The sequence below is a fragment of the Aulonocara sp. 'chitande type north' Nkhata Bay genome, linkage group LG2 (genome assembly GCF_057382095.1).
Source record: "Aulonocara sp. 'chitande type north' Nkhata Bay isolate Kocher_YH1m ecotype deep benthic linkage group LG2, A_spYH_male_GT1.1, whole genome shotgun sequence".
Classification (NCBI taxonomy): Eukaryota; Metazoa; Chordata; class Actinopteri; order Cichliformes; family Cichlidae; genus Aulonocara; species Aulonocara sp. 'chitande type north' Nkhata Bay.
The window spans coordinates 2,667,921-2,694,497 of record NC_141345.1 but is presented as its reverse complement, the minus strand read 5'-3'; the positions used below and the strand labels follow the sequence as shown (position 1 = coordinate 2,694,497).

The 26,577-nt window shown below is 41.3% G+C and overlaps 1 protein-coding gene across 1 annotated transcript; it reads right to left on the bottom strand.

Annotated features, from left to right (window-relative positions):
• Window positions 1–3,457: 3,457 nt before the first annotated feature.
• vimr2 (vimentin-related 2) lies at window positions 3,458–26,514 on the bottom strand. Its single transcript, XM_086301722.1, has 10 exons — window positions 26,234–26,514; window positions 23,647–23,785; window positions 23,406–23,564; window positions 23,095–23,214; window positions 19,840–19,935; window positions 15,804–15,932; window positions 13,796–13,927; window positions 9,261–9,371; window positions 9,042–9,166; window positions 3,458–4,423 (listed from the first exon to the last, which is right to left on the bottom strand). The coding sequence occupies exons 1-10, from the start codon at window positions 26,341–26,343 to the stop codon at window positions 4,381–4,383; spliced, it is 1,164 nt and encodes a 387-aa protein (XP_086157848.1). The 5' UTR covers window positions 26,344–26,514; the 3' UTR covers window positions 3,458–4,380.
• Window positions 26,515–26,577: the final 63 nt, after the last annotated feature.

The following is a 26,577-nucleotide window of genomic DNA, read 5'->3' as shown; positions in this document are numbered from 1 at the left end:
ATAAAGTCGCTATGCTTAAAAAGTGCTAGCATGCTTTAATGCGTATGGAATACAAATCCTGGCTGTGCCCTGTAGGCCAGGCTTTTATCCACTTCCATACAGCATGCCCCGTGAAGTTGATTCATTTGGGACAAAACAGAAGCTTTTATCAACTTTGGCTGTGACTAACACGCTGCTTGGAGTTTGAGGAAACTTTTAAAAAGCTACTTTCCTTTATCTCACGATGTCATGGCCCTCAAGAGTTAGCCAGGAAATCCAACGCATCAAAAATGACCATAGACAGCAAATCAAGATGAAGAGTGTCATGCTGGTGGTGTTTGCCACCTGCTTTGGGACAGAAGCGAGGGGAGCGTGGGGTAAATGTGGGGTCATGGCTGTCAGCAGCCTCTCAGTTATACAGGCCAAGTGGGACTGCAGATATGAGAAGGGGAGAAACTGCAGTGATGACATGATGAGGGACACGAGGGTTACGCAGTCACCGTCTTCATTCAGCGCTGCACGGCCTATAAACTCTGTGACGAGCTCGGTCTGTGTGTTTGTGTGCGCAAACATTCCTTTAAGCAGTTTTCTCTCAGGGCTCTGTCCTTGTGTTATGTGATGCTCCCACAGTGGAGGCCTGTCCACGACCCCTATAAAAAGAGAAGGATGCCCACTTCCTTACACCCTGAGGCATGCCAGTCCAGCCTCAAGGGAGAGGGGCCCCATAATTTATTATTTGTTCCCCTCTTGTTAAGGAAATACTTTCTCAATAGCTCTTTCTCCTTTGTTTATTTTTACTGTTCTTATTTTCATCCTTGATCCAACCCCGTCTTCTCTTATTTATTTGCTTTCTAAACACCAGATTGGTTTAGTACATTCAAGCTGCCATGAAGAGACTTTAAAAAATTACTTTTGTCCTTAGTGAGGACAGTGTTTATTTATCTGACTGAACCTGAAGGGATATGAGTATTTTGGGAATACCTATGTGTAGGTGACAGCTGAGCTGAGCTGTACAAGCTGACCCTGGTTTCCATTACCTCAGGCCTTAATCAGATTCCTCTGCTGCGCATTGAAGATATGTCGACTGATACAGCGAGCTCGGGTGTCATAATTTATCAGCCGAGCTCTGCCACTCTTGATTTAAAGACATTCCTGCACCATGTGAACTTGATTCACACAGTCTATGTTGTGTATAATGATGTCTTTCACCAAAATCACACCGAAGCATTCAATCTCACACCAAAGTGACCAAATCTTCAGTTATTCCCAGCAGTGGCTTCTTTATTTGTTGGTGTCGGTCAGGTTTTTGCAGCTTTCTCAAACCCCCTCATCCAAAACAACCATCAAGGGAAGAAAAAGAAAAAGGCAAAGCCACTCGCTGACTGCTGATCCATGACTCAGCTTTGAAAGTCTCCACCTCCAAATCAAATTGTCCGGCTTCAAGGAGGAGAGGTGCCTGCCCCGGGCCATGCAGTGTCACCGACCAGCTTTGAGGGGTTAATGCACATTTTTCTCAGTTGTCAGGGACGTGTGATGGGGGCGAAAGAATACAGAGGAGCACAGAGGTCACTGCTCTCCAAATATCAAGAGCCTTTGAAATACTTAATTGTGTTATAAAAGAAGGTGAAAATACCAACTTTCCAAAGGCAAACAACCTTTAAAAGCTCCAGTGGACCTTGTCAAGCATCTCGGTGGGTTTGCTGACCTACCTCAGGATAATGTTTATTTATTGGTATTTGATCAGAGATAAGTCATCATGAGTTGTGTTTATTTTTCTACCTATGGAGTATTTTCTTTATTTGTGGGTCATTCTTATGTTTAATTGTGGATGTTCATTGCATTGGTTGACTTTTTATTCGACTGAATTTACGCATTTTAGTCTAAAAAACAAACAAAATGACGCTAAGGAGCAGCTGTTAGCATAATGGAGCATATCTATATTTATGGGTGCCATATTTCCCATTACAATACTTCATTTTGACTCAGTTTAAGTTAAAAGATTTCATTACTCCTCTCCTTGAATATTTTTACTTCTTGGGGGTTGGGGGTAGTGTTAAAACAACTATACACACCGGTGGCTATCAAAATCCCAGAACTTCCCACAAAAGCCCATGTCATAAGTGCATACAGACCTGGGTAATGTGTTTTTCAGGTTCTGAATATATGCTATAAAGCTAGGGTACATGCATCAGGACCCTGGGAACACAGGATCTCTTGTCATGTTCCGATTATGTACCACATAAATCTGGAGAACGTAGGACCCTGGGAACACAGGAATGACTCATGTTAACGATAGACTGCATAAACATCCATTGATTTTGAGGCCTTAGTGCTGAAGTTCTGTTAGTCAGAAGTGACTGTGTTTGGATGAAAGGGTGCAGTGCTAGGTTATTAGCTAACGATAGCTAGCTTGGTTAGCAGGCAAAATAAACCATACAAGTGCAACACAGTCACAAATTATAGCAAATGAACTAAGAAAATGGTAAAGCTAAAAGAACATGACAGACTAAAAGTCAAACAAAGTCTCCTTGGATGGTCTGTAACACAGAGAAAATGACATATTATGTTAAATAACTCCCTTAAAGTGGTGCTAACAGCACAAACATGGAAAAGTCCAGTTCAATTATTGTAATTAGTTCAGCTTTTTATCGAGGAACCATAACAACCAAATATGTGTTTAATAAAAACGTTATGTAATTGTCAATGTTAGCGCTGATGTAGTGACTTTAAAAGCAAACAAATAAAAATAAATAAATGCAAATAAAATACAAGTGTGAGTACATGGAACTACTTTTCAATAAATTTTCCCCAAAGTCCCATTTTTTTACATCTGTCTTCCTGGCTCTACATTTCAGGAGGAAAATTACTCCATAATCACTAACGGTGGTCGTTCTGTGTGAGGAAATGGGTAAGGATGTGTACAGCATCACTTTTCCTGTACATAGCAACAATGCACAAGACCAGGAAAGAGGGTGACTTTCCTAAAATACGGCATGTTAGGGTGCAGTTCCTGCTACATTTTTAGTATGAGGAATATTTTGGAAGCACTGGGACGTTGTTAAGCTTTAAATATTAGAAAGAAAGAAAAACCCTCCATTTCCTATTCTCTGAGAAAACCCTTTCTGAGCCATCCATTCTTCATGTCGGGGCATTTAAAGAAGTCACCGATGCCACAGAACCACTTCCCCAGTCACTGAGCTCAAGTTCATGGAGTGTGGCTAATCTTATCTGATCAGTTATTAGCAGCATTTTTCATCTTTGTGGCAGAGCTAACAAGCCTTTGAGATCCCTAATTGCTGGGAATGTGCAAATCTCACGTTAAGCATGAAGATGAATGGAAGAAGGTTCACTGAACATAAATCACTCTGCTCTACAGTATGGGAGAAAGTCTTAAGCCTGAGGATTCACAAGGGGTTCTCATGAACCAGGAGTTTTAACAAAAGAAATCACACACCGTGGGTTGATCTCTCAAGCAACTAGTTTTAATCAATTTAAATCTAAAGTACATTTTGATGCTTGTGCAGAGGCAGCAACCAAAAATGATTTATCGCAGACGGCTTTAACATTGTGTAGAAAATAAGGAAAAGATTACTAGGGAATGTATTACCGAATGCTTATTTCCGAAACGACAGTAAATTGGGACACTGCTTTTGAAAGAAGCAATGATTAATCACACAGAGTTTTTCTTGTGGAAAGATCCAGGTGCTCATTTTGAAAGAGCTGCAGAAAAACAACTTCATGAACCATTTGAAAAGCAAACACAGCACGCTGGACTCTCGGCCGTCAAAACCAACTCAAATGTATGGCTGAAAAAGCAAAGGGAAGTCGAAACGCTTTTAGTTAAAGAAGAGAGAGCCGTCATTGTCTTTGTTAACAGTGACGGGGTCGCAGGTTAAGAGCCAGACAGAGGCTGAGTGATGGACGAGGTGATATCAGAGCGGGAATGACTCCGCGGAGCCGCACAGTTGAGGGTGTGTGCGTGTGTGTGTGTGTGTTTATCTGCGATTGCGTGTCAGTCTTGTTCAACAAAGAGGGGACAAAGCATTTATGAGTCATATCAGAGAGCTGGTAAAGATAAAACCCCACTTAACGAAATATCCCTTCCAGACGCTGCACGGATACACACTCATCCCACAGCCCCCACCAGTTTTAGACAGCTCCATCTTTCTTGGAGTATCAGGGTCATCTGCCAGAAACCTGTAATCAATGGCCCGGCTTACTGTAGGCCTCCAGACAGCATTAATCTGTCATACTAAGTTTACGTCTGCTCAAATTGCCGAATCGTTGCGTTAAGCTTCATTGAAGTGCAGAAATGGGGTCTGTTTTTACGCGTTTGTCTTTTGTCTGTGTTGGGGAGCACAACCACAGTCAGGACAGCAGATCTGACTGCTCAGGCTTAAGTCACAGGCTGCACAGTCTCTCCTCCTCTTCCTCCACTAGACTCCTGAACAACAGAAGCACATAAAAACACAACACACAGGTTATAACTCACAGAAGCAGGAACGGCATTCACTAATTAGTCATATATTGGCAGATCCAGAGTAGAACATTATTTTCTCAGTTACTCAATTAGTTTGGACAAGCCAAGTAAACAGCTCATCACTCATTTAATAACATGCTTAACTTCAATAAAAGCCTAAAAAGAGTTTACACAAATAAGCTAAGGTACTTCTTGTTTAAAATCGAACACCTAGCCATGCAGGCAGACTGTACAAGCGTTTGTGAAAGATCAAGCAGTTCAAATGAGCTCGCTAAACAGGAAGTTCCTTTTGCAACAAGTCAGTTTGTGAAATTTGTTCCTTTTAGATATTTCATCATCAACTGCAAGTGATTGCAAAGCGGAGGACGTTAGGAAACATAGGCACTCAGACCAAAGTAGCTGACAAGAAAACAGAAGCAGGATCGTCAAGTGCTGAGGGGGCATGATGCACAAACGCCTTCACTGCTCTGCTGACTCAGTAACTGTAGAGCTCCAAACGTCCTCCATCACTAACATCAGCACACAAACTGTGCACCGGGAACTTTGTGTTATGCGTTTCCATGGCTGAGCAGCTGCTGTGGTGACCCAGGACTTTCGCCCATCATTTTATGTTATTCTCATATAACATGACATATTATCGTCTTATAAAGCTGCCAGTTCCACAACAAGCATATAGAGTACAGTCAGAATTTGAAGTCATGGTTTTCTCCACTTGAGTGGATTTAATGTGGATATAAGTTGAACACTGTTTTTCATCTCTGAGGATAATATCGACTGCATTGACTGTATACACAAAAAGGGTGAAGTCAATGTGAGACAGGCAGAAGACAGGAAGACTGTTAGATGAGAGGAAAGTGGTTAGCATGATTAAAAACAGCCTAAGAACCACTAAAGCTCAAGCCTGCCATGAACTGGAAACTGCATTACTGTCTACAGTGATGTGAGTTTTAGATCATCATGAATTGAGAGGGTACAAAACCAGATTGAAGCCCATGCTCCAAAATCAGCATCTTCAAGCTTGACTGAAATTAGCAGCTTCCCACAAAAACTAGCCAAAATCTTTCTGCAGGAAAAAATGTTTTTCCTGCAGAAAGATTTTATGTTTAGACAAGGCAAATTTGGCCACAATGACAAGAGTCGTAGAAGTAAAGGCGAGGCTTTCAAATCTAAGACTGCTGTGCCAACTGTCTGGCATGGTGGTGGTAGCATTAAGCTCTGGGGCTGTTTTCAACTTTACTTCAAATTAACAGCCAGACGGTTGACACAGTTGGATGTTCCAAGAGGAAAATGATCCCATTTACACATAAAAAGGTGTTTTAGAGCGGACAGAACAGGCTAATATTAAGCCTCTGCTATGGCCTGCCCAAAGCCTCAGCCTCAACCCTAAAGAAAAAAAAATTTGTGGACTATCCTTAAAAGCCAAGCCTGTGCCAGGACACCAACCAATTTCAATGAACTCTATCAATTCTGCCAAGAAGCTTGCTGATGGCTACAAAAAGTATCTGTTTGAGGAGCAATTTGCTAAGGGACATTTAACCAAATATTAGTGAGCGTGTATGCATATATTTAAGCCTGTATGTATGATTCTGAAAAAATCCTAAATAAATTCCAATTCCATTTTAGTCATTGAAGATATATTTTGTACAATCATTCCACCCAAGCAAAGCAACAGTTCATAGAAACAACAGTTCATTAAAAGCCCAATATTGCAATGACAGTCATGGCCATGGACCAGTTCTCTGTAGCACTTTTCTATTGTACATAGGCATTTAAAGCCCTTTATACAACTTTACCCATTCACACAAGCACCTTTTCTATGCTTTTTCTACATAACTCCAACACAGGTGATGAGAGCAGAGAAACTGAAACAAAATAAGAAGCTCAAAAGGGGAAGAGGGGAGTCATTTGATATATCGGTAATATAAAAACGAAACCTCATAGTAAAGTAAATAAAGGATCTTGTTCTTAGATGAGCTACTTGTTGCTGCGTCATGGAGCAGCAGGAGCAGACCACAAAGAACAGTAGAGAGAATTACAGTGTAATATGGATCACATTAGCAGTAAGCAAAAGTAGGGAGCATCTGCCCAAACTGCTCTGAGGTGCTTTTGCAGGCGATAAGCCACCCAGTAACGGCAGCCCGGGGTCATTAGGGTCTTCTTTGCAGACAGTTTGCCACGGCACAGAGAGAATAAACAATCCCCATTTTCATTTCTTATTCATGGCTTTAATCACGGATGACAAAACATATAGTAAATGAAGAAAGGAAGGAAAGAAGTTGGCATCGCCCGTGTGTCTTTGGGACAGTCTGCTGGGTAATGAGAGGGAATTAAAACTGTGGCGAATTTGTAAATGTGTGTACGGAGTGGGTGGGGGGTGAACTGACATTAACAGGCTGGCATGGAGAAGAGCTGGCAGAGGCCCAGCACATAGTGCTGTCAGTGTGAGGTCCTCTTTGCCCATTCTAATGAGGTATTTTGAGGGTCTGAGCTCAGGCCTGCATTGGGGGCCCCCCTGGGGTCAGATGGTCAGATGCAGTTGGATGGGTGATGGAAGGACCAGGAGGAAGCCTGTGGCAGCGGGAAGGGATGGCTGAAGTGCGTCACTCCACATACCAGGATGGCAGATGGTTAAACAACCTCAATGAACAGAGGGGATGACATGAAACTTCTTCAAGGTCGCGCACAGGAAACCACAGCACATTTCCTGTGAACCCAGTTGGCCCGTGATGTCAGCCTTTTGTGTTCAGGAATATCTTATAATGGAAATCACGGATATCCAGGTGGCACTGTATGAGGCGCTTGACAATACTGGGCTTATACACCGGATCTTGTGGAAACACTCCTTGCATTACTCACAGTAGAGCTTTTAGAAAAAGATTTTGGGATATTGGTGGTTTTCTCATCTTTGAAGAATTCCAAATGGAAACAGAGCTTTGAGCTAATTTCAGTTTAATAAAATCGTCTCAAGGCCATTATGTGCTTTGCCCCGAACAGCTCATTTCTCCTGACATGTTTAAATATTATGTGGCACCTTTTTGAGCATTGAGGCGGACATCTGTTTTCATTTTAGCCTCTACCACAGAGATGAGAATCCACTGTATGCCTCAGAGTCTGTAGATATTAACTGCAATCAGATATTACGGCAGCTGACTTTATGACTTCAGCACCTTTAACAGGGGATGACAAACTAATCACTGAAATCAAATGATGCAGTGTTTTTCTTGGAATATTTCTCCAGCAGACACGGCTGTCCTCTTGACTGACAGTCTCACTAACAATTAAATCAAGTCATCCCAAAGTCTTCTCGTGTGTGTGGCATAGTGTGTGTGTGTAAAATTTTATTGGTCTCCCTTAAGAATAACAACCCGCAGCCCTGAAATGAGGATCGTGAAGGCACAGAGGTTTATATTCATGCAAGCTCTTCATTTTAAAACGTGCAAAAGAGGCGTGGATAAGCACTTGTACATTACAGTCCATCATAGTGCTTTAAGTTTTAAGGTTAAATTAAAGTACTGCTATAAAGTCAATATCTGAAATACATGATCTGCAAAACAAAGCAGAATACTGACCTTGTTATGATTGAAAATGCTTAAAATCAATTATGAATTAATTAATCGTCAACTACAATGCATTACAATTAATAAACTATTAAATTATTCGATTTTACCATAACCATTTGAACCATTTTATCAGTTTTATTATTACATTAGAGTCCAATAATAACTATCGAATATACAATGTAACAAGTTGCTTTATACGGATACAAAATTGCAACCATTTATATACGACTCCATTATAGACTGTATCCAACATTAACATATTGTCACGATGTGATGTGGTTGGTTTGTGGATTACTGTTGTAAAACCTTGAGTATTGAAACAAGAGAGTAAATCTGAGCATTATCACTTCATACTAGTAATGGATGCCTAGACTGCATCTATAATTCACCGTAATATAAAATGGGATTACAGAGATACAGTAAGGAGCTCAGACATCCAGAGGGAGCTCGGAGCTCTGATCACACCCTACAGCAGATCCAGAAATCTCTGGAGAGATTGTATATCTTGTCTAGACTGGGAGAGCCTTGGGATGCTAGAGAACTGGAATACGCTGCTGAGGAAAGGAACATCTGGAATACCCTTCTGAGGCTGCTACTGTAACCTGACTTACAGTCCTGTGAAAAACAAAGTACACTTCCTAATTCAACAGCACGTAGAACCATGTTATCATTCTCTGAATGTCCCTTTTCTCTTCTTTAAGTTATTGTTTCAGTTCACTGAGATTTGCAGGCATTCGTGTATCCACAGCTCTGTTAAGGTGTTTTTATATGACTTTTTTTTTTAGCCATTTCAGTCATGGGATCATTGTCCTGTTGCATGACTCAGTTTTAGCCAAGCTTTAGTTGTTAGATGAGCATTGCATGGCCTGACCCTGAGGTCAACCAAAACTTTTAATTTCTAGTTTTTAAGTTCTCTCTTCTATTATCACAATGCGAAACTGATTAGATTATCTAATTTTACTCACATGTTGAAGCCAGAGTTGTCTGTTATTAAGTATAATTAAAAACATCAACCATCTGACCTGTAAGCAGCAATCTCCATGTCTCTGGCCATCTTCTGAGTGAGCAGAAACTTATAGTCTTCACACTGCTCCTTCATCTGTTCTTGGAAATTGGCCTTCTGACACTTCATTTCATCTATAGTCGCCTAATGTCACACACACACCCACACAGAGCAGCAGAGGATGAAGTTGAATGACAGAATATAGGTTTCAACTGCATTAATCATTCCCCTGTTATACCTCTAGATCAGCAATCTCATCCATGTATGCAGCCTTCTTCATTTCAACCTCGTCCTCCAATTCCTCGTTATGCTTCTCGAGCTCAGCAAGCTCCTTTTGTAGCTCTGAAATCTTCAGGAATAAAGAGAAGGAGTTATTCATTGAACATATATCTGCAAAATTGCTTGTATATTGAATTATTTTGTTACCGATAATGTAATAATCCCATACCACAACATTTTAGTGCCCTCGTGTTCATGTTCAGTTCAAGAACAGCAGCTGAGGAGCACTTCAGTAAGACAACAAAGAGCTTCAACCTTTGGTCAATGGCAACCTTCTTATCAGCCTTAAACTGCATTTCACATTAAATGAAGACTGCTTTGAGGCCGAGTTACAAACTGAGAAAAATGTGGAGACATGGAAATGTGAAGAAATAGACATGTGGGGCATTTAAGCATTTTTAGAGATACAAATGGAAGGGGATTGTTTCGGCTGTGGTCTCACTTCTGAACTTCAGAAAAATTATCAACAAATGAGGCCAAGAACAAGAGCAGATGTTAGTCGTCAGTTTGTAGTTGTCAGATGGCCAGAAATAGGACTCAGATGAATGCTAATGTTTATCCATTGCTGCTAGATATTTAAAAATAAATCGATAGTTATAAACATGGCAGCCAACACCATAACAAGTTGAATGTTATGCATCAGTTGGATGATATGAGAGCGACCCGCCAGGCCAAGGAGCCACTGGCAAGTAAGGCATTCTCCAAATCATAGCATCTGACCTGGCTTGTTGTTTCATCATAGATAAATGTTTTTATTTTATTCAGGTTTGGGAGGGTCCTTGCTAATGACATTAGGAAACGTGAAAACATCAAAACCACTGACAGTTGATGTGAATACTACAATTTTTTCTCTCAACAATGCGATCTTCTCCTGGAAAATGTCCTGTGGATGTTATTTTGAAACCTCGCATCCACCTAAAAATTGCCGCCAACCTTTACACACACAACCCATGTCTCCCATATCACCCCCTGATGGCAGCAACCTCCCTTAGTGGGACATAACGGTCTATTGAACCCCCAAAAATGACAGAGAGCCAGGGACCTTTCCATGGCCTCCAAACTCCCCAGATCAAAATCTGGACCTGTGTTTATGCCCTGACCAATCAGAGCTGCTTTGGTGCTATGAGTCGAACCTACACAATATTATATGTAGTGGCCGATCAGTGTATATTAGATTGTCATGACATATTGAACAGACATTCATTGATTCCAGATGGCGACTTCTGCAGAATTTGGTGATCCCCCGACAATTCTTCTAGCACCACTACAAAGTTGACGTTTTTAAGAGGAAATATCTGAGGATTTATTGGATAGACTGCCATGAAATTTGGTTCACACAATTATGACCCCCCCTCAGGAGGAATTATAATTACTTCCTTAGCCTCCTGACTTGACATTAACTGGGCAAAATTTTGTATTTTAGTTAACAACTACATACCTCTGATTTAAAGCTACTCCCATCAGTCCCAGTGGCACTTTTTCATCATTACTAACTGAAAACATGGATTTAAACTGAGCTCTAACTACAACTGAAGTATGCAAATTAACCCAGCAAACACAGACAGAACAGGTTACTTTACTTTCACCACAAACTAACTGAGGAGCATCCCTTCCCCCGCCGTGAGTAATTACAGCAATCACTGAAGTTCAACAATTAGCTGTCACAGCCAGATGGGGATCCAGGCAGTCCTGCTCGTCTTTCAGCCAGATCATGTGACCAGAAGACGACCCGATTACTACTCACAGGCTGATGGAGACTTCCCAAACTGTGTGACTCACTTACTCTCCTTGGCATGATAAGTGGAGCCTGGCCTTGTATGTATACGCGAGCGGTGGCGGATAAACCCATCAGAGCCTGTTCTATTATATACATTTGTGTGTCAGGCCTGATTTCACTGCAATCGGTTTGTTTGGCCATGTTGTCTCTCAGTGAGAAACCAGACCCGAGGCATCCATCACAGACGAAGAGGAAACAGAGCAGATCAGGCCGTGCTGTCCATCCGTCAGCCTGGACAGAGCAAAAAGTGAGGCTGAATATTAAAGAAAAGTAGATGATGTTGGGAGACTTGTGCTGAGGTTACAGAGGCTTGATGTTTATTTAAAGAGCTGAAAGGTAGAGCCACACTAATGAGAACCAAACCACCATGTTTGCTACAGATGTGGTTGGGTGCCAGCTGTGGTCAGACCACTGACGGATGCTAATAAGACCAGGGTGGACTATAAGAGGTGTTTTTACCTGAGTCACCATTTCCTGGTTTGTCTTTTCATTCACGTCTCACTTTGTTGTCTGTTTCCTTCAAAGTCTCTTTGCTCCCTTGGCACCTTTTAATTTATTTATTTTTTGCTAGCAGGATGACAAATTAAGCTTCATTTCCTTTCCACTCAGTGTGTGTGTGAGAAGTATAAAGATGCCTATGACACTGCAGGCGCTCTGAAAGACTGTACTTAATATAACTGAGGACACAGAGAGCAATAAATCCTGTGTGAGCTGCAGTCGAGCTCTTCACATCTCCTGCTGAAAACGTCCGCAGAGTAAACACTCTGGTCAGCAGGATCTCCCACACTGTTGCTCTGCTGTCACTCAGCCGCTCTCAACTCCCTTTGCCTGCTGTGGGAAACCATTCATTTTCACCATTACATCTGATTTAGGAGGTGATGACCGACACAGAGCCAGCTGATAGATGTTAAAACCCTTTCCTTTTTCAGTAAAGAGGTTGAAAATGTATTATGGGAAGATCACTATCAGCAGGCAGTAACTAAAGGACTTAAATGATGTGTAAAGCTCTGATCACCTCAAAAACAATATTCTCTCATTCGGCTGTTGCAATCAGCAGCCCTGCAGAGCGTTTTGATTTTATATTTCTCACAGGTGTGGAGGCAGAAGTCAAGTGAGTGTTGATTGTGGAGCTCAAAACATTTAAAAAAAAAAACCCAAAAAAATAATAATTTTCATGCCAAGAGTTACATGAGAAGATTTTATCACTCTCATAGCGTCATGAAGAAAGAGAAAAGTTTTTACAGGACTCTTTCACAGTACTGTTCAGTACACCTTTAGTGCTTCCATATCAGGAGGGTAAGTAGTAGCCAGGTGCGGCTAATCATATATTATTTAATTTACTGATCGTCACCAAATGTGACCGCCTCTATAAAGCAAAAGTTTGTGCAGTTTCCTGGTCTGGAGACAAACGTTGTGTTAACACAATCCTGGAATGTTCCCAGCAAATTCACCTCAAAGTCAGACTGTGAAATACTCAAAGAAACTTCAAAAAGAAAGCCTGTTCACTCTGAAACAACATGGCAGCACAGTTTAGATTTGCAAAGATTCGTCTAAGCAAACCACAGATCTACTGAAAAAACGGACAGACAAAACCGAAGTGGAAATCTCCGAGGATAACCCACAGTTCCATATTTCACCTGAAACCAAACACGGCCTATCAGATGTCACTCTGAGAGGTGATCATTGGGGTTTTTTCTTCATCCACGTTGCGAGGACAACGTTCCTACAGCTCAAGCTTGGCTGAAACTATGTCACGCAACAGGACAATGATCCCAATCACACCAGCAAATCTACAACAGAGCTACACAGTTAAACTTCAACCCAATTAAAATGCTGTGGTGGGACCTAAAAAAAGCTGTACATAAACTAATTCATGCACATCTCAATAAACCAAAGCAACACTGAGGAGTTCCTCCACAGCAATGACGATGACACTGATATAGTCACTTAAAAAACAGTTACTTTTAGTCCACGTTGCTAAAGGTGGTTTGCAAATGTTGAACTTGGTACTTACTGTTTCACATGTTTTTGATATGAAAGCAGATCAGAGGTATATGTATAAAAAGGATAAAATTGACCCCGTTTGCGTGTGTTGTGTCTGGTATGATTTCAGCCGGGAAAATATTAAACATGTCATATCTGCTCTCCTCACACTTGTTTACTTATGAAAAGAAGCAGGGGGGTGATTCTTGTTACACTTACTTGTAGAACTTACTGTATGATGCTGGATGGTTTCCCTAACATGAGTTGTTTCAGGCCATGTCTTAGTGGCAAACAAAAGCATATGTTGAAGAACAATTCACTGCGTTATTTAATATATAACTCATTCATAAAGAATGTTAATCATAGTCTGGTTTCCAAATATATGTGGCCAAAACAAAGATATGAAACATAACAATCACATAATGTTATGCTCTATTACACTATAAACTGCAAATGATCTTTTGGCTTTAATTGTGACTGTTTGTTCCAGATATAAGTTGCTGTAGGCGTACATAAAATGGGTAAATCTTTTTTTTTTTTCCTTTTTTGGATCAACTAGCTTCCTTTTCGTGCAAGAAGTTCAGAAGAACTTAAAAGCTTGGCAAATGCAACCAAAACGCCCTGCCCTGATGTAAAGCTCAAGTTTACTCCAAACAAACTATGCTAAGCGTATGTGCTTTGTGTAATTTGGCTCAACTAACTCTTTAAAGAAAGGGCAGGGGGAGAACACTCACCAGCATCTTTATCTCACCGGCGTCCTTTATCTTTGTCAAGTCTTTGACCGTTGACCCTCCAGTTCCTCCCACTTCCACTTCCTTTCCGTCGCCACTGTGGACCACAGCAGAGGAGGCTGCACCGCACTCATACTGAAGAGACACAAGATGAGAAGTCAGTGCTGCTGGGATCTTTTTGAGTAATTAAGTGCACTTTGGCAGGGGGAGCAATCAGAGTCTCTCATACTAGCTCTCCTTGCGTACACCAGTTTCATCATTAGCCAAAACATTGAGGGCGCACAGGTGTGTAGGAGTCCGCCAGCAATCACCATTACTGCTCACAACCAATAGCAATCATTTTAGCATCGAGACAATTGCGTCTCGTAATCGAGGCCAGGCACAGACAGGACGGTGTCCAGCTGGCGAGGCAAGAGCCTGAGTGGGAGGGAGAGAGTAAATAGATGGCGTTTTAAAGAACAAGAAACACACGTAGACAGGCAGATATCCCTTAGTCATGTCTCCATATTAAATGCACACAAACACCAGTGTCCACTTCAGTGCAGCTAAGGAGCCTGGGAAGGCGGCCTGCAGTCTGATTGCAGCCCTGACCTCTGAACCAGGCAGACATCCTCACCTCAGAGAGGGTCAGACCCACCGGAGCTACAGTCTGACCCCAGTGCAGGACCTCGATGCTGCAAGACAGACACACACACACACACACACACACACACACACACACACAGGTGGACAAAGACATTCTGTTCGGGTCCAGAACAGCACCTCTGATTTCCAAGTTCTTCCCCAATGTTGTGTTAAGAGGTAAAGAAAACAAGTGGGAGCCTCGTTGTGTGATTTGTGAAAGCTGAGAGGGACAGAGGGAGGGTGGTGCGGTGAGAATATTGGAGTTAATCGTAAAGAGGATGAGGAACTGGTCACTGGAGAGAGTGTCAAAAGTGAAAGTACTCAGATCTCTTATTTAAATAGAAGCAGTTCAAGAATAATGAAATAACCCACAGGAAGTGAACGACCTGCACCAATATATAAACCGCAGAAGGTACTTAGAAGTATTAAAAAACAACCCAGTAACACAACCTTATTGTTCACATTACTTCGTTCCATGGCATGGTCCGGCCAATACACACAGTGAGATTGTAACACATTACTTTATCCTGTCACGAAATCACTCAGCACAGGTTGGCTGGCTAGCTGGAGAGCATATCATCAAGTGAAATTAAAACCACACAAGATCGATTTCTGTTGGAAGCGTTTGTGCCCTGTTTAGGATGCATGGCCAAAAAAATAAAAAAAATAATGACAACTGTTTAGTTTTCTGAGATCATGAGATCATAAAACGCTCAAGCAGCTGTGATGTGTGTTTCCATGTGTGCTCACCGGTGGCTCTGCAAACCTTTTGTGGCATATCCCAGATATGAAGAAAAAACAAAAAAAGGGCTTGTTCCCATTTACCCGACAAGTTTTAAAGGAACAAGGTTTAACTTTTGTGAAACTCGGTCAACACGATAGCATTAACAAACTCATTTATTATGTTTTTTAGTTCATTCAACAAAACTTGCTTTTGTAGTACAGTCTCAAAATGTAGTGACTGTATGACCCACAGTTTGAGAGCCACTGAAAGATCGCAACCGATGTCTGTCTGAATCCAGCCTGTGAAGCCATGAATGCTTATTTATCATATTTTCACATGCTTTTTTTTCATCTAATGAGACCCACTTTGTTATATTTCTCACAATGATTTTTTAACAGCTGGAGAATTAGCAGCCGTTAACAGTGGTGTACATACGTTATTTTCTTGTTTGTTTGTTATTATATGGCTCAGTAATGTATTGAATACATGTTTTTCCCTGTAAACCACCATTATGTTCATTTCTGACTCCGTGTTTTCATTTTGGGGCTCTACACATGATTCACAGTTAATAACTGGGCCTTAGCGCAGGCCCTCGGATCGTCCGGTGCATGGTATTGGTGTGGTTCTCTGTGGGTTTTGTGTGTTATGTACTCTGTGTTGTACCTGGAGTGTCTCAGCCAGTTGGCAGTAGTACTTTTTTACATCCAAAGCCGGAGCAATGTCAGGGCTGCCAAATTTAATCACTGCTGCCCGGGTGATCCCTTCGTTGGGCTCCAGCATATCCTCCACTGTCTGCTCATACACGAAACACATACAAATACACAAGAATGTAACAACACACATTTATTTATTACACTGTTCTTAATGTCAGTTTTAATAGACTTGCACTTTACTTTACTTCTTTATAATTCAGCTCCTAATATTTCCTAATACATCCACAATCATCATCTATAACTTTTCGCTATCTTTGTCTGGCAGCTATATTTTTCCCACATCCTTCTCCCAGCATACCCAGTATCTCTTCTTCATACGTGTCCAAATCAACTCTGTCTCAACTTTTGTCCTTTGACTGAGAGGTGGTCTGAGCTTTTAGGATATCTACGATGAAACATGAACAAGCACAGGTTTTATATCGATCATGCAAAGGACAAAGAAGCAGCCTCATCTAACTTCACAATGATTTTGAGGTATGACAGGTCATTTTGGGAGGTAGTTGTATGAAATTTAGACTACTGCAACATTACACTTAGATCTATTTGTTCTTAGTGAACGCAATATTAATGAACATTGTGTACAAATACATATTTTCTAAAACATTTTTTAAGCAAGGAAAATTTCACCTAATTCAAACTTCTGGAAAAAACAAACCAAAACAACAGTGGTGGCAACAAGCTTCCATAAACCCTTTGATATTAAGAATCTTATTTGCAGGAGTGCCCTGGTAATAAGTAATAACTTGACATGTTGTTCCAGTGGCAGGAGAGATCAGATCTCAAAGAAAATCCACACAAGGGTGTGGAGAACATGTGAACTGAAGCTTCCTGAGGTTTGAACAGGGGCGCTACAAAGAGGGGGCCAGAGGGGGCACTGGCCACCCCCCAAAATTTGCTGACCCCACCTGGCAAGACTGTCCTATGTTGGTAATAATTTTAATAAATGTGAACACGAGAGAGGACGAATCATTAAAGTATGGTTGGGACTTAAAGTCAAGCAGTTAAAAGTCAAGTTAAAAAAGATGATCATGGATTTCAAATTATGGAAGTGAACGCAAATAAGCTGAACTTATATCAGTTTCATCTCTCTATAAGCTTATTGATGGCGCTCTTCTCAACAGCCCCAGCAGTAGAGAGCTACTATCTCTGTCTAAAAGTAAGTCCCTGTCATTGTCCATTTACCTGTATGACTGATTTAATGTGGTTTGATTCTATAAGACCCTGCAAAACCAAAGTGTTCTTGCAAGAAGTGCACACTAGGGCAGACACCTAATTTTATATAGAAACATGTTAAAAGTCTAAAATGATTAGAAATACAGGAGTAATGTGATTACTTGTATAGATGGATGGTCAATATGACCTTATGTTTGCTACAATTACACCAAACCACCAATGCTCTGACTTCTTGCATTACATTTTAAAATTGAGCCTTGTCTTTATTGATGAAAATGTGTCAGCATTATTAATTAGTACACATATGTATGTTTATTATATCCATAGATGCCTAGTGTATTTCAGATATAGCTCACCCTACAACAGTAAAAGAAAAAACTGAGGAACAAGTGTGTTGTGCAGTAAAAGTATACTCAGGTAAATTTTCTGTCTGCTACAAACACACAGAGACCAAAGGCCTCAACATGCATGTCTGCAGCCTCACATCAGTTACAAAGAAAATGAACTGCTACAGAGCTGCAGTGGCAGACTAACATTTTTCTCCTCTTCCCTGCACCTACATAACGACATGGCTGCCGATTTCTCAGGGGAATGTGGGGTATCTGGAAGTGCCGATAATAACAACAGTTAATAAAACAAAGGGAACTTCTGTTTTCATTTGGTATTCAGCCGCATTTCCCGGACGGGGAGTTATCGAGCGTGTCCCAGAGGGAGTGTGTTAAATGCCGCGCGGTCCGGCTTTGCAGAGGAAAAACACAGAGTGATGGAGCTGCTCCTGCTTCAGCTGCCTCCCTCTCTCTCTCTCTGCCTGCAGCCTCTAGATCTGATACCGGGGTGCGCCTGTCATCTCCTGGTGAGGTGGAGAAAATTGTAGAAGGTGCAGAGGGCTGGGGGTGTGTGTGGATATGTACAGAATATGGCTGCAAGCATGTGCTTTTTTTAAAGGAGTAGTTGAAAAATTTGTTTGAGTGCAGAGAAGCTACTTAATACATTTTATTTTGTGGGGCATGTTCAAGAGTTCGAAGATAAAATGACAATCTGATACTAGCACAAAATCCTTTATAAACCAGTGAATTCTTACACTGATGTTTCAGCAAGTGAGCTTCGGCAGAAAGCAGATTTTGTCAGCTTCAATCTCCTGTTTCCACTTGTTATGCTTAACAACCCCAGAGTTGATTGTTCTTTCATATTTACCATGCAGATATGAAAATATGGGCATATTTTTTATTATTCTCAGATCTGACCTCGACCTGATTGAAACACTATGGTGAAACCTTTGCAGTTTTATAAAGAAGAGTGGGCCAAAATTCCTCCACAACGATGTGAGAGACTGATAAAATCACACAGAAAACAATTACTTTAAGTTGTTGTTGCTAAAGCTCGTGAAGCGCTAAGTGTACTCGGTTCTACACAGGACTCCAGTAAAAACTCTCTTTTTCACAGGACTGTTTTTGGACAATAACATGCTTTTTTTGTGATTTTATATTTGTGTATTAAATTGGTTGTAATTCATCAAATGTTTTTGCAATATTTTGGTTTTAACTGAAAGTCTGCAATTCAATCACATCCTGTTTGTTTGCTGTAAAATGCCCAGAACAGTGGGAAGGTGTTCCTGCATCTTCGATCAATGAGGAATTAAATCTGCAGGTTGGTGCCTATTACTGTTTTTATCTCACAGAGACTTTTTACCTCGATAAATAAACTAAATATAAAAGTTACTCTGCCAAACACTGACTGCAGCTTTTGCCTTGAGACAGAAATGTTTGATCTGCCTCAAAAATGAATTTATACCATTCAGGAGAGGGATGTTTTTGATACATTACAGGTCAAGAAGTAAACAGCTTAAATACAGACAATCAATTTTTGGCACATTCACATATCAATTAACACATTCCTGTGATCTGTTCATGGTGCAGATGCAAAGTGGCAGTCGGTGCTCTACAGAAAATTTAAATCTTACATGTGACTCATTTTAAAGTTTTTAAATCAGGTATATGATCTATGTGTTCTTGCATTATGTTTTTGGAAAATATTTTTGCAAAACACTCAATTTATGATGTTCAAACTTTGCATGAGGATACTGTGGATCTACTAACAGTTTCGTGCATGCTATACCGATTAGTTTGCAGTATTGTGGTGAAGTTTACAGTAACTGATGCCATGTTGGACTCATACAGAGCAGGCTGTGTCGTTCATGGACAATGTGAAGTTACATCAAAGATAGCAAACATCAAGTTATATTTAAATGCTGATCGGATTCAGTCACTGAATTATAACTTTTATACTAGGTTTATAATGTCTATGTGTTGGAAAATGAGGAATATAGTTCATGAAATATCTGCTTATATCTTGTTGAATTCAGCTGGGTAAATCAACAAAAAACAGCGAGTACCAGAGTAGCAGCTGATCACTTGATGACTTATTTCAAGTAATTGTTTTCAACAGCCCATCTTTAAGTTCCACCACCACTTAAACAAATCCCACTTTAACCCCTGAGGTAAAATTTAAAAGTGTAACAGTCCTTCCCATTAAAAGACTAGTAACGACTGCATTTAGTACAAAGCCCTTAAAAAAAGCGATTTTATGAATCTAGAATTGAATGCTCTGCTCATATTTTTCTGTTGTTGTGGCCGTTTCTGGTTACAACTCTTCAGCAAGGTGACCAAGGTCGCGAGGAGCTGCGTTTGTCAACACAGATCTGGGCATTCCTCCAACACTCCTGTCTGACCTAAGTGCTACATTTTGAGCCATTTCTGTGACTATAAACTGTTCCTGTTTCATCAGCCTGCAGCTACAAACTCCCTTTCTCTCACCGTCCTGTGCAGGGTCTCCATGCTGGCCAGCTGCTCCTCGTAGATAGTCACTTGCTCCCTCAGAGCCAAACACTCTGCTGTCACAGCATCCACTTCCTGTTAAAAGAAAGTAAAGTTAACAGAGAAGTTGAACTTAATTTCTGGAAGTGTCTGAGGAGTGCTCTGCAGTTTGCAAACTAAATCAAACCACAGGTGGAAAAAACATGAAGTTGTTTCCACCCTGAAGACCAATTTTGAGAACAATCAGCACCAGCCACTCTGTCACTGAACAGCAACTACACGCCGCAATGCAGAGGAAAAGGGAGGAGGAGGAGGAGGAAGATGAGAAGGAGGCTAACTAGACACAAAAGCCTTGTCACCCAATCTATTTGCCGGCAGGGGTTCTGAATTCGTCTACTCTTTTTAAAGAACTGGATTAATTGGTGTTGAATGCAATTACTGTTTGTGCCTGCTTTTACATTTAGGAAGAAAGAGTTTGGTGGTAAAGTTGTGGATTCCTGCTGTGAGGGTGGCAGGGTCAGTGATGTACTGCAGCAGATTAAACAGACTGGCTGCTGCTGCTGAACTCTCTGAGCTGGAGAAAAACCTGTTGTAGTTTGTGTAGTTGCTCCATAGTGTTCACACACAGTCACAGACTTCTTTTACTCAAGTTGCCATTTCCAGCTCCATAGTTTAATTCTAGGGTAGCTTTGCATGATTCACTGTTCAAAATAAGCCGTTTCTGTTTATGTAGCCATTTTAGCTCCAACTGACTTTCTCAACCTGAAAATACTGTATAACAGACAATAAGGAAAAGCATGTTGGGTCAAATTTAAGTGTCTTACACATGTTTGTTGACATGATAGCGTCACACAGCTGTTGCAAATTTGTCAGCTTTACTGGATTGGATTGAGATCTGGGAACATGTAGACCATTTAAGTACAATGGATTCATTAACATGTTTAAGAAGCCAGTTATTGATGGGTTGAGCTTTGTGACATGGTTTGTTATCAAATACAAAACTCATGTAGCATTTCAAAGATGCTCACGTTAAAATATTCCCTACACCATCACCATCAGCCTGAACCAACAGGATGGGTCCACACTTTCATTTGGTTTACAACAAATCAGACCCTACGATCCAAAAGTTGGAGCAGAACTTGAGACTCATCGGACCAGGGAAAGTTTTCCAACCTTATATAGCCCAATTTTGGTGAGCCTGTGTGAATTGTAGCCTCCATATCCTGTTTTAGCTGACAGGAGTGATACCCAGTGTGCTTTTCTTCTGCTGTTGCCCATCTGCTTCACGATTTGATGTGTTGTGCCTTCAGAGATGCTTTTCTGTATACCTTGCTTTTAACCAGTGGTTATTTGAGTTACTGCTGCATTCCTGCTACCCCAAAGCATCTAGGCCAGTCCCTTCAGATCTCTGATGTCAACAAGGCATTTTCTGCCAGAGAAACGCTGCTCATTGGATATATTTTTTTTGTACTACTCTCTGTAAACCCTAAGCATGGTTCCTAATAGATCAGACGAGGCCATCTGACACCAACAACCAGGAAAAATTCAGTCATTTAAATTTGATTCCCGTTTCCCATTTGAACTGCAGAAGAGTTGGAGCTTTAAGTCTTCACCATGAGTGGTGCCTTGTCACATGTATTATTGTTGACATGTTTAATATAAAAATATTGATTAGTGCTCTCCATTTATCTGTTTATTTTTATCCCAATGAGGATTAAAACCAGCTGAAATTCTGACCAAAAGAAAGTCTTCTAATGTAATTCTGACCTTGTTTTTACCTTTAAATGAATCTAAACTCCATATATGCTAAATTAATTCATCCACTCAGACTCACTCTGTTTTTCTGTAGCCACAGAAAATCAAAATGAGGTGAAATGTGCAATCCTTGATGATGGAGTAGGATAGAAACCACACAAAAGCCAGCGGTATGCTCTAAAACAAACCAAATGTGGCTTTTTGACGTTATGCTGACAAAGATGCAGCTTGTTGTGGGCCGATCTGTGTAGTATTCACTCTTCTCCTCCGCATCTCTGCTCTTCCTCTACCTCCCTGCTGATTTCCCACCAAGTCTTGTCACCCTGCAGCTGCTTCCAATTCAGAACTGCAGAACAGAGCCAGCAGGAACATTACGGCACCATATCACAGCCTGCGTTACATCTGTGAGGCACAAATGAAAGCCTCCCTCGCATCTGGCCTGGTTCTGGAAAGGAAACGATGGTCTCTGGCATGTGCGAGGGAAGAAAAGTTTGGTGGCTCAGGTTGCAGTGGGCCACCAGCCCAGACTGTGTGACTGCTGGTGATCAAAACCCACTGGGCAGCACTACAGAGGAGCAGCTGTGCCAGGTGTCAGCTGGATGGAGTGGGAAGTGAAGATGCTTGACAGCCCTGCCATCTAGTGCTCAAAGTATATTATCGCAACACGGTCAGATCAGAGAGAAAATGCTTCGGTTCATACTCAAGTTTTAAGTAAGTGATTTAATACTAATATATTTAAGTAGACACAGCCACCAAACTTATTTAAAGGGCAGTTTTATACATTATAAACTTTACTGCTTGAGGTTTCACATTTGCAAAATGTAATTTTAGTATACAATGGCCTCTGTTTTGTGAGTTTTGATCAACAGTAGTAAATTCAGTTAAGAGTTGAGCTCTAACTAAATAATTTTACTTCAAGTGAAATTGTAGCCTTGACAGACTAGATGACACGACCCTGTGGGGAATCCTGACGTTTGTGTTTGGGCCTATGATCACCATCCATCCTTTTTTTTTGCGTCTCGCGTGGTCGGTGAAATGGGGACAGCAGTCAAAGCAGAGGCCAGCTCTTCTTGGGGGACACCGACGCATCAAGCTACGAAACGTGATCTCTCCGGTGTGTCCTGGGTCTTCCTCAGGGTCTCCTCCTCATCTAGGAGGCCTCTTGGTCTGATGCTCAATCCCCAGCTGACTCCCTTCGATCATCAACCATCCATTAATATAACCACTCAAATAAGGACGTCATTATTTGAGTGGTTATATTAATGGATGGTTGACTCTGATGTGACCCTGAATTTTACTACGCTTGTGCTCTTAGCTTTTTGGAACTGAACCTACTGTTATAACCAAATCTTCAAATAAATTTATAGTCCTTAAAAAAGAAAAAAAAGCACAGATTATTCTTTATTTGTCGAGCAGAGTAGAGTTCCCTCCTGACCATTTTTCTGAAGCAGCAATGGGATTTCCATGCATACCAACAGAATACTTGCCAAATACAATTACCTCAGCCACATCTTGTTGTTCCTGCCGGACGAAGATCCTCTGCTGCGACGCCTTCTCATAGTCTTTCTTCAGGAGCTTGAGCTCTTTCTGCAGCTCCTGTGTGTCATTCAGAATCCCATCCTGTGGTGAGAAACAGCCAGATACTGATGGATCTTGACAAGGTTGTAAATCAGACCTGCCCACAATTATGCAAAGTGTGATCCGGCTGATGTCATGACGTGAGACGTGCTTGCGGACTGATATGAGAAAACCTCATTTAGGCATGCCATCGCACGGAGAGACATGCAGCAGACACACCCAACAGCACATACCCTCTGCTTGCCCAGTCTTTCCACCACAGCGTCCAGGCTGTGGTCGGGCACCGCCACAGTGGAGGTGATGCTGGAAGAGGCCTGGCGATTGTTCAGCTCTTCCTCCAACTCAGTGATCTGACATTCAAGAGACTCATTGTCGTCCTCAAAACAACGAGCCTAAAGGGCGCAGGTTTAAATAGCGTGAGGTATACACAGAAGAAACCAGCAGAGAGGCAGCAGTTACAGTGTTTGTCCTCACCAGCTCAATCAGCCTGACCAGGCGGTCATTGAGGGCAGCAATGACGGTGCGGTCCTGGACAAACTGGTCCAGACCTTCTTTGTTCTGAGCCCTGGCAGCTGCAAAGTCTAGCTTATCACAGTCATCAACAGCAGCAGCCCTGAGAAAAGGCACAAAGCACCAAAGACTCGACTCAATATTTTTAAAGGTTTTAGAAAAATAAATTAAACACATACAGAGAGGCTTCATCAAGTTTATCCCTGCTCATTTTCTTCCATTTCATTTTATTTTGTAAGGCTGAAATGTTGCTAATTTTGTGATTTTTGGTTCTCTTTTGTTGGAGTTTCTTTCATTTTTCTGTGTTGTATGTTATGTCATATATTGCTCTCACTTCATATATGAGATGTTTTTCGTGGGCATCCAAACAAGGCATTTATCCAGACTGAATATACTTCACTGTAAACATGACATCATGGAGTTATTGGTTCAGTTTGTCCATTTCTTAGCAGGTTTACTCATAATTCTGGATTTGCATGATACATTTAAGAGAGGTCAGGCTTCGAGGTGCTCATGTTTGGGAGTCAGTCTGGATCTGGATGCAGGAATTCATGGAAGGATTCTTCACTGTTCTTCACCAACACAGGGTAACAGTCAACTCTTAAAAAAATGATGATGATGATGATGATGATGATGATGATGATGATGATGATGATGATGATGATGATAAGGAACACCAACTTCTATCTATATCACAAACCAATCTCTTGATTCTGGATAAAGGGACTCCGCTCATGCATGGTGCGAAGGGAATTTTCAGTCTTGGCAGAGGTGTGTAGTCTCTGCTCTTGTGCTTGAAATGCTCGACTGCGTTTGACGTCACAGCAAATAAAGATTGCACCCTGTGATGGCGTCTGTGCGCTGAAGACATTTGTCACTACCAGTTGTTGGTACCTCAGTGCTGATTACTTTACCTACCTATTATGCATTGATTGCTGTATGTAGACATGCATTTTAGGTTGTTAAGCACATTTTGACACATCGGTGTTTTGGGAATTTTCAAATTTGTCTCAGACCACAAACCTCTGAAGTTATAATTGTTGATGAGATTACAGTTTACAGCTTAATTAATATTACCTAGAGACAGGTTCAAGTCATACCCAGATGTCAGATTTTAGCCCATATACATTTTCTCTCATCAAAATGTCATCTTATATCTCATTTTTACTATATCCTGTTCTAACTTCTAACTTATGTTATTTCAGAGTGTTATTAGACCATATTACAGGACTTTTTTCCCAAAAATTTCAAATTTTTATGTTGCAAATTAAGGTCAATGAAGTTAACACATTGCACTAGTTTTAGGTGAAAATGAATATGATGAATATGGCTCCTCCCTTCGTTACGCTGAGATAGAACTTGGGCTTCTAGGGGCTTCCCACAATGCACAGAGTATTTCTTCTTCACTCACCTTTTTTCCCCCCCAATTACTATTCATTTACACACCACTCTGCATTTAAAAATGGCCTGTATTTGTATAGCGCTTTTCTAGTCCCTAAGGACCCCAAAGCGCTTTACACAACCTGTCATCCACCCATCCACACACTGGTGATGGCAGCTACATTGTAGCCACAGCCACCCTGGGGGGCACTGACAGAGGCGAGGCTGCCGGACACTGGCGCCACCGGGCCCTCTGACGACCACCACTAGGCAACGGGTGAAGTGTCTTGCCCAAGGACACAACGACCGAGACTGTCCAAGCCGGGGCTCGAACCGGCAACCTTCCAATTACAAGGCAAACTCCCAACTCTTGAGCCACGATCGCCACAATTTATTTTGTTTCGCCTTCCTCCCCTCACCCCCAACTAGTTGCAGCTAATGCTTGAGCTCTCTGAGCCTGGTCCTGCCAGAGGTTTCTTCCTGTTAAAAGGGAGTTTTTCCTTCCCGCTGTCACCAAGGTTGTTGGGGTTTCTCTCTATTAGTGTAGGGTTTGTTTTTTTGTCTGTTTTTTACAAAAACCCAAAACAAATAATACACAGCCTAACATTTAGACCAGCTACTCAAATATATAACGTATGGCTTTCATCATTTACTACCGTTAGGCTAGCTGCTATGACCACAAGTGTGAGACTGGCCGCAGAAATAAAATTGTAATTTTGTCCTGAATTCTGGAAAAAGCACTCGACTGATAGTGACATTATTACATCTGACCAATCTGTCAGATAACCTAATCTCTGCTTATTTGCTGACAACCTCACAGTCAGTCATGGGGAGGCCAATTTCAACGTACATGTCATACATCGTTTTTGTATTTAACTTCATTCTTAAGGACTATAACAAATAATTTTCCAACTTTGGGATGAATAAAGATGTTATTATAACCACTAAGGTTCTTCAGCATCCACCGGGAAACCTTTGACATGTAAAGCAGTACACTATGTTTTAATCATAAGGGGAAAATTTCAGATGTTACCCTTTTAAATGAAATCTCATTCATGTATTTCATCTATAACATTTTTCAGGTTAAAATGCCATACCCCTCACAGACAAACTGGTGGACATGTTTGTACACCTTAATATCTTAAAAGTGGTAAGCAAAACCCACACTGACCTGACAGAGGCCCGGTATTGCCCCGCACACCGCACGCTCAACCCTCCGTTTTGTCTCCAGCTGTCGTCCTCAAACAGCTTGCGGTAGGAAGACACTCTGAGCATGGCCATAGCTTTGAATGGCTTCAGACTGAGATAAGACACAACAACCAAATGGAAGCAGCAGATCGAAGGAGGATTTTATACTTGGAGGGAAACAGAATGTTGCACTGAGGTGAAGCAGACTAACTTTGGCGTGAACATCACCCAGTGACGATTTCACATGCACCCGAAGAGTAAGGCCCAAAAACCTGCCGTGCAGTCACCGTTTGTCTGCATAAGATTTCCAAGAGGACGAGATTGAGG

Excerpts from the sequence above, each read along its gene's own strand:
- vimr2 (XM_086301722.1), bottom strand. The coding sequence starts at position 26,343 with ATGGCCATGCTCAGAGTGTCTTCCTACCGCAAGCTGTTTGAGGACGAC. Across the intron at positions 19,936-23,094 it reads AACAACAAGATGTGGCTGAG|GAAGTGGATGCTGTGACAGC; the intron begins GTAATTGTATTT and ends TTCTTTTAACAG. Across the intron at positions 4,424-9,041 it reads ATGGAGATTGCTGCTTACAG|GAGTCTAGTGGAGGAAGAGG; the intron begins GTCAGATGGTTG and ends TCTGTTGTTCAG.